The sequence below is a fragment of the Schistocerca cancellata genome, chromosome 5 (genome assembly GCF_023864275.1).
Source record: "Schistocerca cancellata isolate TAMUIC-IGC-003103 chromosome 5, iqSchCanc2.1, whole genome shotgun sequence".
Classification (NCBI taxonomy): domain Eukaryota; kingdom Metazoa; phylum Arthropoda; class Insecta; order Orthoptera; family Acrididae; genus Schistocerca; species Schistocerca cancellata.
Genome location: NC_064630.1, coordinates 647,832,792 through 647,849,392, shown reverse-complemented (window position 1 = coordinate 647,849,392; position 16,601 = coordinate 647,832,792). Strand labels below are relative to the sequence as shown.

General features: G+C 37.9%; 1 protein-coding gene across 1 annotated transcript in view; it reads left to right on the top strand.

Moving 5' to 3' along the window:
• LOC126188738 (breast cancer type 2 susceptibility protein-like) overlaps positions 1-16,601 on the top strand; it is a 159,773-nt gene that overhangs the window by 87,011 nt on the left and 56,161 nt on the right. The window contains exons 6-8 of the mRNA XM_049930346.1: positions 2,507-2,728; positions 9,345-9,555; positions 15,131-15,393. Of these exons, the coding sequence (XP_049786303.1) occupies positions 2,507-2,728; positions 9,345-9,555; positions 15,131-15,393 (696 nt within the window). The remainder of the gene's footprint in view (positions 1-2,506; positions 2,729-9,344; positions 9,556-15,130; positions 15,394-16,601) is intronic.

Genomic DNA, 16,601 nt, shown 5'->3' with positions numbered 1-16,601 from the left:
ACAAAAGTACAGTTATATGGGGTAGCAAAAGATAAAAATTGTGAGTGACTTGATAATTGCTTGTTAGGCAGGACGCAGCATGTTGTCTTCAATGGATAATCATCGACAGGAGTAAAAGTAACGTCAGGAGTGCTCCAGGGAAGTATGTTGGGAATGTTGTTGTTTATATTGTTTATTAATAAACTGGCAGACAGTATTAATAGCAATGCAGACTTTTGCAGATGATGCAGGTATCTATAATGAAAAATTTCGTGAAAAAGGTATACGAATATTCAGTTCAATCTTGATAAGATTTCAGAGTAGTTCAAAGACTAGCAACTCATTCTAAGTGTTCACAAATGTAAAATTGTGCAATTCATACAACATAAAAACATAATATCCTACCATATCAGCGAGCCACAATGAAGTCAGTCACATGCGTGCCCGCCCCCCCCCCCCCTTCCCCCCCCCCCCCCCTCATTGGTAGGATGCTGAGATAATCAGCCTACAGAGGAGACTGCTTACAAAACGCTAAAGCAAACTGTCCTATAACATTGCTCAAGTGTGTGGAATCCATACCAAATAAACTGACAGAGGATATTTAATGTATACAAACAACTGCAGCATGATAGATCACAGGTTTGTTTGTCTCACAGGGCAGTGTCACAGAAATGATGTAAAAGTTGAATTGTCAGGCACTTGAAAATAGATACCTATTATCGCTTAAAGCCTATTTACAAAGTTTCAAAAATGAATATTAAGGGATAGTATAGGGATTCATATTGTAAATGATAATTGTTTACTATGTACCACAGTGGTGTAAGGGCATCTGAGATGAACAATTCGATATAAAACACTTGTGGTCTATTAAGCCACAATGCTCTACAAAAGCCATTTAAGTTACAGCATAGGAGCGCTACATAAGATTTTTAATATACTCTCGCTCTCGTACGCAACCATCATTCGTTAACATTAGTAAGTTAACTGTTCCTGAGAGGGAAGTGAAAGGAAAAGCCTTCCAATTGTTTTTCCACTTTGATCTAAACTTAACCCTTACAATCACAGTTGCCTCGTAGTAAAAAAAAACCAGACATACAAAGTGATGTAATTGTTAATTCTGTGCTGTCAAAATTCACATAATTGTGGGATAACATTTACACAAATGTTAATTTTACAGCTTGTAAGCACACAAAGAAGTCAGTGTCATAAGTGGGTGAGAGCATGTTAAAAATCTTGCATGCTGCAAGTGCATTAAAGCTTAAGTGACTTTTGTAGGCCCGTAGTGATTCGAGTATTTCTGTGTAAATTCTAGAACCACTCGGCCTTCTACCATCTTGAACACATGATATTCTAGATTGAAAGTATCACCAACAGCAGGGTATTTTTCATTTCTAAAATGTGTGTGCTCTGAATTCATGTGTCCTTTAATGTGAGTTCTTGTAACAAACTTGCAAAATAGGACTTTCTGAAGAATGTAGTTAAGAACTTTCTTATCTACAAGTGTGGGATGTTAGGTTTTAGCTCAGAATATGTTCTAAGATTCTACAACCAATCGATGTCAAGGGTATTCGACAGTGGTTTTGTGGGTCACTTCTACTATCCTTTTTGTGGACAGGTGTGACCTGTGCCTTTTTCCAAGAACTGGGCATGGTTCTTTGTTTGAGGGGTCTACGATAGATTGTAATTAGAAGAGGGGCTAACTCAGGCACAGATTCATATAGAATCTGACAGGGATTCCATCAAGCCCTGGAGCTTTGTTCAATTTTAACGATTTCAGCTGTTTCTCAACACCGCTGATGCTAATAATTATTTCATTCATCTTTTCAAGGATCTTGAGGATTATTGCTACTCTTGCCTTTAATACCTTAGTCAAAACATATTAATTAAGCCTACTGTGTTTTGCTGCTGTAGAAATTTGAGTTATTATAGGAATGTTTGGCTGCCTGGGTCCCCGCTTCCATTTTTAATGTTTTGATACAGTGAGCATTAAAGAATTTTAATGATATTGTCATTCCATTTAATGATATTTGAAAATGAGTTCTTTGAAGCTGAAGTTCGTATTTGTGATTATTAAATTATGAATATTGTGTATTAGAGAATTATATGAAAATATATGTTGGATGTATATAGTTTGAGTTTTCTCCACGGGAATGCTATTTGTAAGGAAAAGTTTTCGTTTTCTACCATTGGTTCAGAGAAATGAAAGATTTAGTTTATTTCCTGGCATCTGTTATTGAGCAAATTTCCTCAGGTTGTGTGTGTGTGTGTGTGTGTGTGTGTGTGTGTGTGTGTGTGTGTGTGTGTGTGTGTGTGTGTGTGTGTTTTACTGATGTAGGCTGTGGCCTAAAGCTTTTTGTATGTGTCTTTTAATGGTGCCTGACTGAAACTAACATGTCTTCTTTATGGTAAGTAGTAATCTGTCTTTTTCTACATTGTTAATATTCCTACTAGGATTTCCATTGCTTGGAGTTGTTTTATTTAACATACATAATAGCAGAATATAATTCACCAGCATTCCTCTTTGCAGCATGAAGAAGCACAGGAAGAAAATGGAAAAGATGGAAATAGACAGTGCTTGAAAATGTGCAACTATGAATTGGAACTGACTGATGGTTGGTACAGCATTGGGTGCACTGTTGATATGGAAATGTGTCACTTAATAGAAGCAGGCCGTGTTGCAGTTGGTACTAAGCTAGTAACCCACAGTGCAGAGCTGGTCAACTGTGAACAGCCTTGTTCACCATTGGAGGTAATTACCGAAGCAATTTAAAATATACCCCGGTGTTGTTGTTTCTTTCAAAAGTTTTGCATCAGTTGTTGAAAGTATCTTTTGTATCAACAATGAAAATATTTTTAGTTCAATAGTTGTGCATATTTCAGTACTGTCATTACTTCTTGTTGAAGGAGGTAAACAGAATTAAAAGAACACATTCAATTTTGTACACAGAATGTTAGAGTAATTTTTGTAATGCGGTTCTGTTCTAAGAAAGAATGATGAACAAATTATAAACACATCAAATGTTATAGTGCACTAGTATCTAGTTACACGGTTACTAACCCAAAACTAAAAGTTAGTACAATATTCAGAATGTTGGAGAGACATGTAGAGATGTATGTGACGGGGGTGGAGAATGTGAGATATATAAAGAGCAGAAGAGTTGTGCTCATTGATGCATAGGCAGAACAGGAATCTCAGACATTAAATTTGATAAAAAATTGAAATTTCTTAAATTCATCAAATAGAACATGCATGAACATATCCACTGACATCCCCTAAAAATTACCAGTAATGGGGCAAATCGTGTAAGAAGTAAATTGTGGCTTATAAAAGGTAGTCAGAAACAGTTTGAAAATCTTATAAGGGTGCTGCAGGGTAGATTATTCTGAGAAATAACTGTTAAAAGATACGTGCAACATTTTTTATTTAATTAGTATTAAAATTAGCCAATCAAGTCATTGTGCACTCAAATTCAAGCAGCTTGTCAGCAACGGTGTTGGCAGACGTGTTCGTTTTGTTTCCTCAGAATGAACAAGAGAACAATACAACTATCACTTCATCACAGCTGTGAGAAATGTGTGTTATGCCTACTTCCATCATTATCTTTTCGCATCTCTTTCCTTGTAAATTTACAGTTAAACAAACACTTTCGACACAATCAGCTGCACAAATAAGGAGTTCTGCTACACAAGCTTTCACCATTAACACCAGTTGTTCTCATAGCAAGAAAGTGGTGCCCAAGACTACTGAACCATTTTCTCAGGCTCTACCCTTGTTACCAGTCAGTGTCCAATGTTTGTATCATTCTACTGTTCAATTTGAGGAAACCAAAGTAAGAACATGTTGGCACGCTATTTGAATTTGTGCATGCAAAGACCTGATTGGCCAACTTCCATGCAAATTATATCAGAAACAGTGCAGCGTATAAAATTTATTCTTATCAGTTGTTTCTCAACACAACCTACCCTGAAACACCCGTACAAGCTTTTCAGTCTTGTATAACACAGATGTTCCTTTAAGATCACTCAATCTAGGTGACATATTTATCATTACAAGATATGTATGATGCCAAAGACTTTGTCTACCATTTACCACATAAATAGAAACTAATAGCCCGGTTTTCAATGAGAGAGTTATTTTCGTACTATCTCCAACTATCTTGACTTTTATAACAAATATACAGTTAGAATAAGTGGTATAGGAACCAGAATGTCCTCACTTGACAGCCTTCTTTTGGGATGCAATAATATGAATCTTGCTAAGTTCCAGAAAATGTGATTTATTCATCTCACGATGTTAATTTACTAACCATTTGATTAGGGTATGGTTAACACACAAAAATGTGTTTTATTAGTTTAATTTAGCTATTTGCATGTTCCATTTATCACAATTTTGATCCCTCATTATGATGTGTAAGAAGATATTATTATAACACAATTTCTCGGTAAAAGATGTGTCAAAATCTTGACCATTTTACATAATTCTCCTTCCTTTTTCCCCCCTCACACACACACACACACACACACACACACACACACACACACACACACACACACACACACACACATGCGTGCGAACAACACGCTATTACAAATCCAGAATTTTCCTACAATGTATGTTTGTTTGAAGTTAATTTTATTTTCTGTTAAATTCTTTGTGTCACTGGGCAGATTGTTAAAGATTTTTACTGCTGAATACCTCAATCCTCTCCCTGCCATGCTTATGCAGGATGATGGATAACGTATGTCATGTCTCCTCTTATGGTTATATTCATGAATATTAGTGTCATTTCCAAACTGCAATTGTTCATTGACAACAAACTTTGTAAGGGAGTAAATATACTGAGAGGATATTATCAGTATGCCCGGATGTATAAAGAGCTGTCCACAAGTCAATGTATCTACATCTACGTGGTTATTCTGCAATTCACAATTAAGTGCCTGGCAGAGGGTTCTTCGAAGCACCTTTAAGTTACTTCTCTGCTGTTCCATTCTCAGAAAGTGTGCAGGAGAAATTAACGTGCACATTTTTCTGTGCGCACTGTTTTCTCTTACATCATTATGATGATCATTTCTCCCTATGTAGGTGGGTACCAGCAAAATATTCTCATACTCTGAGGAGTAAGTTGGTTATCGAAATCTTGTGAGGAAGTCCTGCTGCAGGAAATCATGCCTCTGTTTTAATGACTGCCACCCCAGATTGTGTATCATACCCGTGGCACTCTCTCCCTTACTTTGTGATAATACAAAATGAGCTGCCCTTCTGTGAACTTTTTCGATATCCTCCGTCAGTCCTATCTGATGTGTATCCTATACTGTACAGATAAGCATAGTGTAAGCAGTGTCTACTAGACCTGTCATATTTTCTAAGTGTTGTGCCAGTAAATCATAGTCTATGGTTTGCTTTCCCTAACTGAAATTTAGTGGATTATTCTTTTTAGTGCACACTTTTCACGATTTAGAGCCAGTTGCCACCTTTTGCCCCATACGGATATCTTGCGTAAATCATTTTGCAATTTGTTTTGATCATCTGATTACTTTACATTATGGTAAATGACTTCATCCTCTGCAAACAATGTAAGAGGGCTGCTCAGATTGTCTCCTAAATCGTTTACTTAGATCAGGAACATCACAGGGCCTATGACAGTTCCTGGGGGAACGCCAAATATTACTTCTGTTTCTCTCAATGACTTCCTGTCAGTTATTATGAACTGTGACCTCTCTGACAGGAAATCATGAATCCAGTCACACAACTGAGACAATACTCCTTAGGCACTCAATTTAATTAGAAATCATTTGTGAAGAATAGTATCAGAAGCATTCTGGAAATCTAAAAATATGGAATCAATTTGAGATTCCCTGTCCAACGCACTTTTTACTTTGTGAGAATAAAGAGCTAGTTGTGTTTCACAAGAATGATATTTTCTGAATCCATGTTAGCTATTTTTCAATAAATAGTGTTCTCTGAGGTGATTCATAATGTTTGAGCACAGTATATGTTCAAAAATCCTGCTGCAAATTATTAGTTAGTTATATAGGCCTGTAATTCAGCATATTACTGCTCTTTGCTTTCTTTGGTATCGGTGTGACTTGTGCAACTTTTCAGTCTTTGGGTACGGATCTTTCATGAAGCAAGCAGTTGCATACAATTTCTAAGTATGGAGCTATTTTATTGACATACTCTGAAAGGAATCTGATTGGTATACAGTCTGGACTAGAAGCGTTGCCCTTTGTAAGTCTTTTAAGCTGCTTCGCTACACTGAGAATATGTACTTCTAAGTTACACAAGTTGGCAGTTGTTCTCAATTCAAATTCTGGAATAGTTACTTCATCTTCTTTTGTGAAGGAATTTCAGAAAACTATGTTTAGTAACTCTGCTTTCTTTATAGGGCACTGTAGAGTCAACACCGGAAATTATCATTATTACATGCCGTTGTACAACCAACTCTTTTTCCTCCAATGACAAGTAAACCCAGAATATTATACTAAAAGATATTAGTGAACATAAAAGGGGAAAGGAAATATGCTGTTTGACATTTTCATCTCAAAAATTTGATACTACACAGACTGCAAAAGTTACACAGCTTAGACACTTAAGAAGGTACACTGATGCGGAAAAACATTGTAATCAGCTGCTTAATTGTGTGTTGCTTCACCTTTGGAACACAAAATGCAGCAGTGTTTCTGCATTGCATGGATTCAACAAGTCCATGGTAGCTCTGGAGGCATGTGGCAGTAGATGTCGGTGCACAGGTCTCAATAGCATCCCACATGTGTACCATCAGGGTCAAATCAGGTGATTTTGGTGGCCAAGACATCAACAGAAGTTCGCTATCATGCTCCTTAAGCCACTGTAGCACGAATGTAGCCTTATGACATGGACAGTTATTCTACTAGAAGATGCCACTATCATTGACAAAATATCAACCATGAAGGGATGCAGGTGGAATGCAACAATATTCACATAGCTCACAGCTGTCATAGTGCCTTCAATTATGACCTGAGGTCCCTGAGCACAGGTTAATGCCCTCCCATAGAATAGTCTTGGCCCCACCAGCTTGTTTCTGGCACAGTGCGTGTTTCGAGCAGCCATTCACCTAGATGATGAGATATCCAGTGGCCTCTTGTCACAAATAACGTGATTCATTTGACCAGGCAGCTAGTTTCCATTGATCCACAGTCTAATCTTGATGATCCTATTGCCAACTGTAATAGTAATTGGTAACATCATTGGTCAACATTGAGATCAATTAGGTTCATATGGTGCATAACACCATATTCTGCAATGTGCGTTGAGTAGTGTGCTCAGAAGCACTTGGTCATGCTCTAGCATTGTACTCTGTAATCACATCTGCTACAGATCACCGTGTATCCTGCTTTACAGAGCGGACCTCCACATTCATGTTCTGTGATGAGGCATGGACGTCCAACACCTTGTCGCCTACTCATGGGTTCACCATGCCTCAACCTTTTTCCATAGATGCTCATGGCAGTAGCAAATGAGTGCTGACCAAATCTGCCTTTCCAAGATGCCCGTTTTCCAGGTGTTAGTCCCTAACGATCCACCCTTTGTCAAAGTCACTTATGTCAATGGATTTCACCATTTGCGGCTCATACTGTAGCTAGAATGATTCCTCATTTGTCCCTCCTTCACTTAAATACTTGCCTTGCCAAGTCATGAACCTACAATGCCATCAGATGGCATTCTTTCTCGTGGTAGGCAGCGGTCATAATGTTTGGGCTCATCAGTGTATGTAACATATGGCTTTCTTTTCAGGTTCTTACTTACGTCTACATGATTACTCCACATTTCACACTGAAGCATTTGACACAGTGTTCATAGAACCACATTCAGATTATCATTCAACTGTCCACTCTCTAATAAAGCCTAGTTTACACGACAACACTACGTTCCATGGAACTGTGCTACATTCCAAGTGCGGCAGGTGATTGAGCAATTTGTTGGTGAAACTAAATGATTTTGGACTGTTCCAACTTCAGTGATACTAACTGCATAAGTAGTGTGGTTAGGTGTGTCGGTAGAGAGTAAACAAATTGGTATATGAAGTGGAGAATGGAGAAAATAGTTTGCTTTTAGGATATCTATGCTATGCATAGATGTTTGTGGGATTTTAATGATGTTGACCACAAAAACAATTAGCAACATGTTGTTGCACTGGAGCTGGTCATATGTAATCTGAACAAGGATAGGTTGGCAATATCTGAGCTTCAGAACAAAATTCATTCAGTTAAGAATACACATGCAGATTCATTAAGAAAAATAAAGGTAAGCAAAATATCTGGCTATGGAACACCGTATGACTACAAAACTAAAGTCACGTGGTTTGTGCTGGCCAACCAAAGTCCCATGGTTTGAGTTGGCCAATTATGTTTTAAAGAAAATGAAAATTGTTGATAGGAAAAAGGCTACCCAAATCTGAAAAGCTGAGTTCTTTATTCAGTATTCATTTATTTAAAATGTCAATGCAACATTCAGTGTCCTTCTACTTAAATAGGTTGGAAACTAGTTACCAGTGAGGTCTTTGACACTATATTATTTTAGCTGCTTACTCCAGTGAGAGTCAGTGATGAAGTGGCAGACTACAGGTCTTTAGGTCTTGAGTTGAAACCTCCATTAGTACTAGGATTTTTAGGTGTGATTTTGCACTTATTTCACCTATAACAATGTGAATGTGAAAAATGCTGAGTGGCACTATGGATAAAAATCCACATTAAAGTGTAAGGCTCCTAAAATTGCTTAGGTAGGTCAATTCCAAGGTTGGGGGAAGACAGTGACATATAATCTCTAATAGCATCATGCCAAGAAAAGCACTGTGGTGTTCAAACCAACCTTTAGGTTGATGACAGATTTCCCTGTAAGTGATTGCTATGAAATGTATTGATAAGTCACAGAAAGTGCTATCGGTGCTTCGGAAATCCAAATTGAGACTGACTAAACATCTTATTTTGGAGAGGTATGCTATGATTCTTGTACACACAGTTCTTTCCTTTACCTTCAAAAAATAGGTAGGTAGTGAGACTGGTCGATAATTGTCAATGACAGTCTCACTACCTTCTTTAGAGAATCTACTTTTGCTACATCTTTATTTTTGTGACTTATTTTAATTTATGCCATTTTGAATAATACTCCCATAACATTACCAACCTGACTCGTGAGATGTTCTGAGTTAATCTGTTAAGCTGCAATCATGTTTCCAAGCTATCAGATGTGTTAATGATACATTAAGGTTTTTACCGTTTCATGGTTTTCATTTAATTCAGATGTATCATCTGCTACATAATTGTAATGGTCTAATAACTGGTGTTGATTGTGACATTTCTTCACTTCTAATGTAATTGTTTTGTAGGCAGGACCCAATGTTAGATTAAAAATCCATACAAATTCAACAAGAAGAGCACGTTGGGATTGCAGACTTGGGTTCTGTAGACAGCCTGGTCCTTTGCCTGTCTCTCTCAGTTCACTGAAACCTGCTGGTGGTGTCATCAGTTGTGTTACTGCTGTAATTGCTCGAGTCTATCCTGTTGTATATATGGAAAAGGGCCCTGATGGAAAGGCAGGTAAGATAAAGGAGTTCCATTGGTCTGAAGGAAATTAGCAAAACTGGCTTACCTTGATCATTTTTTCTGTGTTTATATTCACATATTAGCTTGTTATTATTGAGAATGAACAAGAAGGTTGTTCAAAAAAAGCATGCTAGGAGCAGATTTATCTTATATCTATTTGAAAAGTATTCATTTACTATCAAAGGAAGAGCAACAAAGAGTTTTACACAACATAATAACCAGCAGAGACAGGTACACCAACAGTGGCATTTATAAAATAACTACTCCCACATATCAATTTACAAAGAGACAGAGTTCCTGGTCAGTACTAGGCTGGCCTAACTGACAAACAGAAGTTGAACAAAACTAAAATTTATGTGTATGTAAGGAGAGCAATGAGAAAAGCTTGCAATGACTTTGAAAGCAAATTTTTTGCCAGTCAATCTCATTAGAAACTCTAGAAGTTTTGGTCTTCCATAAAATCAGTAAGCAGTTCAAAATTGTCTATTCAGTCACTCAGTGACCGTACTGGTACTGAAATAGATGATGATGATGAAAAGAAGGCTGATTTCTGTCTTCATAATTCTGTCTTCCGTAATCGTTTCACTGCATGGCCCCTCCTTTCAATCATCGCACATATGCTGAAATGGCAAATTTAGAGATAAATTATCATGGAATAAAAAAGCAACTACAATTTCTTAGTAGCGGAAAGCCATCAGGGCCAGACAAGATACCCTTAAGATTCTGCAGAGACTATATGAAATAGCTTGTTCCCCTTCCAGCAACAGTTTATTGTAAGTTGCTGGAGCAAGAGGGAAAAAATGCAGGTCCTTCTTGTTTTCAAGAATGGTTGTAAGACAGACACACAATTATAGGCCTATATCACTGACATCAGTCTGTTGTAGAATTGTGGGACATGTTTTATGCTCACATATTATGACATTTTTGGAGAACAAATATCTCCTGCATAAAGATGATCATGGATCCTGCAAACAGAGGTCATGTGAAACTCAGCTCACTCTGTTCCTCCATGAGATTCCCATACTATAGGCATCAGTGTTCAGATTGATTCCATGTTCCTTGACTTCAGGAAGGTATTTGATACAGTCCCACACTGCCGATTAGTTGGGGGGGGGGGGGGGGGGGGTGTTACAGGCTAACCGGCTATCGGACCAGTTTGTGATTGGATGCAGGACTTCCTTGAAGATAGAACTGAGCATGCTGCTTTTGATGAAACAATACCAACAAATATAGAGGTTATTTCAGGAGTACCCCAAGGAAATATGATTGTACTCTTACTGCGTATATTATATATAAATGATGTAGTAGATAACATCACAAGCTCCTTATGCCGGTTCTCTGGTGATGCATTTATCTATAAGATAGTGCAGTAACATCAAAAGAAGTCCTGCAGAGAATTGATGCATGTTGCAGGGACTGGCAGTTGATCCTGAATGTATATAGAAGTAGCATATTGTGCATACAAGGGAGAAGAAATCCACTGCTGTACAACTACACTATTAATGACAAACTGCTAGAACAACAACTTCTGTAAAATGTCTTGGAGTAAATACATGGGGCAACGTTAAGTGGGATGACCATATAAAATAAATAATAGGAAAATCAGATACCAGACTGAGATTCATAGGAAGAATCTTAAAGAAACGTAACTTGTCCACGAAAGAAGTGGCTTACAAAACTCCTGTTCATCCAATTCTTGAGTATTGCTCATGTTTCTGAGATGCTTACAAGGTTGGATCAATAGACAAGATGGACAATGTCCAACAAATAGTGGTGCATTTTGTCATGTGATAATTTAATCAGTGTGAGAATGTTATGGAGATGGTCAACAAACTCAAGTGGCAGATGGTACAAGAGGTATTGTGCGTGAAGGAGAGGTATACTATTGACATTCTGAGAGAGTCTGTTCAATGAGCAGTTAGACAACTTATTACTTTCTCCCACATATGCCCTGCGAAAACACCACAATGAGAAATTTTGAGAAATTAGAACCGATACAGCAGTTTACAGACAACCATTCCTCCCAAGCACCCTTGGCGAATGAAAGAGGGAAGGGGAGATCAATTAGTGGTACTAGAATGTACACTCCACCTCACACCATTGTATCACTTCCAGAGTATAAATATAGAAGTACTTATCTTGAGGAGGCTAAACCCAAATATGGTACACTCCCCATTATTTGGAGTGAATCTGGGGCAGAAGATACACAAATAATTGAGAAACAGGAATGTTAGAGATATTTTCAAACAATGTATTTGGGATAACATCTGCTGGACAGGTAGTAGCATCTGCAGCCAACACCTGCGCAAACTCAGATGTGGCTCAACACTGTTGATCTGGCTTAGTGCCTGCCACTGCCCCTAATGACTGGCGACTCACACTGCCAGTCCCTGGCCTGCGACACCTGTGCCCCCCCCTCTCTCCCCCCCTCCCCTCTAAAACCTGCACAAATCAGATAATTCGCACTTGAATAATTGAGAGTACTCGTTTTAAAAAGATTTCTTTATGTTGGTAGACTCCTATAAAGTGGAAAACCTAATCCCAGCATTTGAAACTACTAGTTCCTTTTCCATGGAGGATATAAGGATAGGATAAGAGATACGCACTTGTGAGGAGGAGGGGAAACAAGGATGATAAAAAAAATTACAGATTGATATCACAAACATCAGCCTATTGCAGGATGCTGGAGGATGTTTGGACCTTGAAGATTTCCTGAAGAAAAAGAAGCTTCTTTGAAAGATTCAGCACAGATACACTTGGGTGACACACAGCTTACTTTATTAACACACAATATCTGGCAGCAAAAAGTAAGTTCAGACTTCCAAAAGGCATTCAACACTGTAGCCACAATGTTGACTAGTAATCAGGATATGACGATACAGAATAACTTCACAGATATGTGATCAGCTCAATAATGTTTTTATTAATAGAATGCAGTATGTTATACTGTAAGGCAAATTATCACCAGGAATGAACGTAGAATTGGGTATATCCCAAGAAATTGCAATATAACCAATGTAAATATGAGTATGTGGTTTATCAGGCAGGATCAACAGACCTGCAGATTGTTTGTTGATGATGCTGCTGTTGACAAGAAACTATTGTTGTTAGACTATTATAAAGAAATGCAGAACTAATTGAATGAAGTTCCTGCTCGGTGTCATGATATCCGCTCTCTTTAAATGCAGATAAATAGAAGATAATTCCTGTAAGAATCCCATGATATCTGTGTTTATCTATCATTGAAGTGTTTACTGAATGAGGTGGTGCAGTGATTAACATACTGGACTCACATTCAGGAGCACAGTGCTTCAAATCCACATCCAGCCATTCAGATTTAGGGTTTCTGTGATTTCCCTAAATTGCTCCAGGAAAATGCCACGGTGGTTCCTTTGAAAAGGGTTATGGCCAATTTCCCCGTCCTTTTGTAATCTGGGCTTGTGCTCCATCTCAAATGACCACAATGTCGATAGGACGTTAAACTCTAATCTTCCCTCCTTCCTTTTTCGAGTGTTTGGGTGTAATAGTAAAGAAGTCATATGAAATCAGATGAATATGTAAAATCTATAGTAGGGAGGGCAAATGAAAGACATAAATTTGTTTGAGATTCTGGGTCAGTGCAGTGCTTCTGTAAACCAAAATGCCTAGAAACACTACTACTGCTCTAGAATTTGGAGTGCTTATCAAGGAGGTAGGACAGTAGACTTCGAATTAGTTGAGTGTAAAGTTTACTACACAGCCTCAGCATTTGAGTTCTTGTTGACACATACTTGATTGATTTAATAGTTAGTGGTGTCATAATAAACATTCAATATCACAACTCATTATTTCAACACCACACACACATGGCCTGGAGATAACATAGCACGTTTGTTTCAGTATGTTCCACAGTTACGCTTGTCCTATAAAAGTGACCTCCGTATCTGAGCAGTCACTGTGTGTGACTACTTTGCAGAGGATCCGGGTTCAGTTTCCCATACTGCCGAGGATTTTTCGTTAGTGGGATGACTAGAACACTTAATGCACCCATTCTTGTGAAGCCAATTCAGGAGCTATTTGAATGAAGAAAAGTAGCTCCAAGGTTTGGAAAGCAGACGACAGTCAGGAGTCTAGTGTGCTGACCCTTTGCCACTCCATACTGCTTGAAAATAAAGTTGATGATGTATGGCAGAGAATAACATGGTGGCCAGTTGACATCATGTGGTCCTTTGGACATGATGGTGGAGATCCCCCCTCCCCTGCAAGTGAAGAAAGCAAGACTCATGGACAATGTAATGGCTTGTTATTTCTTTTTCTTCGCTTCTAGAGCACACATTGCAACCAAAGTCAGAGGAGGTAGAATTGTAACTGCAGTACAACTTCACAAACTTTTTGAAAGACTCTCAACATTAAAAAATAATTCAAAAACGTTTACTTTGCAGCCTCTTATTCCATCATGACACTTTCTCTTCTTAGAGCAGCCAAAATACTAGCATTACTTAGGCTTTCAGAACCCAGATACTTTTGTGTTTACTTTACAGCTTAGATCTAGTGCAACAGGATTCTATTTTCTTAGTTTTAGTCACAAGCAGCAAATATGTGGGCTTTTATTTATGGAGACCTCACTTTCTATATTAAATCACAGGCATGTATACAAACTTTGAAAGTTATTTGAGAAGATGCAAATCTAATTTTCTGGAAAAGCGTGAATTAGTATTACTTCTTTACAACTTTGGAGCCCCCCTCCACCTGCTCCCCACATCTTCTAATGTAAGGTTAATGTCAATATTTATTTTGCAGGCTAATTAATAATTGATGGCAGGGGAAGAAAGACTGGTGAAGACTGATGAAAAAGGAGCCAGGAATGGCTACAGTCTATCGGTTATTTCATTCCTCAAATAGGATTTGTGTGTCGTAACTAATAAAAAAAAAGTAATTTTCATCCTTTTTGTACCACTTTGTTTAAGCTGTGCGACCACTAGAGAGTTCAGTCACCATTATTAGATGAAGGTGGGTTTGGTAAGTTTCATTGATTGATGTGGACAAACTCGGCCACCTAACAATACAAAGCATGTACGAACTTCAACAACCTTGTTAGATATACTGGTGGGATGTTGTTAAGGAGCGCAGTTTGGTGTATGGCCTAGAAAATTCATCTGTTTACTTATTGACCACCACCCAAGCCACCCTTAGTTGTACTATTCAGTTTATTGTTTATATTTCACACAATTAACATAAACATTTAAAATTAATTTGCAAAGAACTGCTCACAGTATTTAGCGTAAATTTTTTTTGAGTATGCAATATTTGTAGAATTGGAATCCAACTGCTTCAAAATTTGTTTGCAGATGCAGATAACTGCTCCTCAATCTTTCTGCATGTTACCAAATAATGTGTACAAGCTCACTTCATTTGTAATGTAAGCATACACGTTGTGAGATTCTATGCAGTTTTACAAATAATTTGTAGAGGTGACTATTTCGAAACAAATTCTGATACCATCACTTTTCTACTAGCTAGTGGTTCAGTAACTAATTAGTATTAGGCCACAAGCTGATAAATTATAACAAGTCTTCCAATGTTGTTTCAGAATTTTATTCAGCAAAGCAAGAAGCACTTCGTGCTTCAAAACGAGAGCGACAGTGGCAAGAGCATATAGAAAAACTATACAGCCAGGAACGTGCACAATTGAGTCAGATAGAATGGTTCAGTGCCTGCAGCCAACAGACTAAAAGCAAAGGGAAGAATAAACAACACGTAACAACTCCTACGCGACAACAGTTAGCTGCTGCTACAAGCACTGAAGACCTTTGCCAGTTACTTTTCAACGCACCTGATCCAGTGTCACTTCAGGTATACAAATTTAGCTTGAAATTTAAGAGGTAAATCTCATGTGTATATCTTTTGTTATAAGCAAGTAATTTGATCAAAATAGATGAATTAACATGACAACAGAAACTCCTGTGTATGTATGGAATGTCATGAGTTAGATAACAATTTGCGATACAGAATCATGTGACAGACAACACACAGTTCCACATGTACAATACAGGCATGTGCATCATTGGAATGAATATTAAACTGAGCTGATGACCTACTAACAGACTATCAAACACAATGTCCTCAGTGCTGAGATGATATCACGGGAGAGAATGGTCCTCATGAAGGAACTATTACTGTTCCTGATGTATATAATTCACATAGTTAAATAACAATAGCTTTTCTCTGAGGCTGTTTCACACACATAATCTAAAATACAGAAAACAGTACACACAAATAGATATCTTCGACAACAGAATATGTCACTGGTGATATATGGCACACTTAGTGTCACTCATAAAAACGTGAGGTCATGCTGGAAATCAGAAAAAATTAATACATTATCTCCATAATCACCTGTGAAAAATTCTGAGGGCACTAAAATATAATGTACGTAGGTACTAGACAATCTAACACAAAATTATAAACATCTCCCAAATAACATTCCTTACAGTCTATAGCATATAATGTTATGTAGTCTGCCCCCGGTAGTTGAGTGGTCAGTGCAACAGAATGTCAATCCTAAGGGCCCGGGTTCGATTCCCAGCTGGGTCGGAGATTTTCTCCGCTCAGGGACTGGATGTTGTGTTGTCCTAATCATCATCATTTCATCCCCATCAACACGCAAGTCGCCAAAGTGGCGGCAAATTGAAAGACTTGCACCCGGCGAACGGTCTATCAGATGGGAGGCCCTAGTCACACGACATTTTTTTTAATGTTGTGTAACTCCTGACAGTGACAGTGAGTTTCTAGCTCTATGCTGGCCTGAAAAAATAAAAATATGAAAACCAAGCAGTAGTTTTGTGTTGATATATACAAATGACATTATTTATGACATGAAGGCAGCATGATACCATGAATACAGAACAACAGAAAATTGTTGTAAATGATGGAACTGTTGCAGTTGGCTTTAGCATAATCAAGTGCAAAGCATCTATGCGTATGACAAGATCCTATGTCTTCATTCACCAACAGAAATAGTCAATAGTCAGAACAAACCTGCAATATTCAGATACAGTATT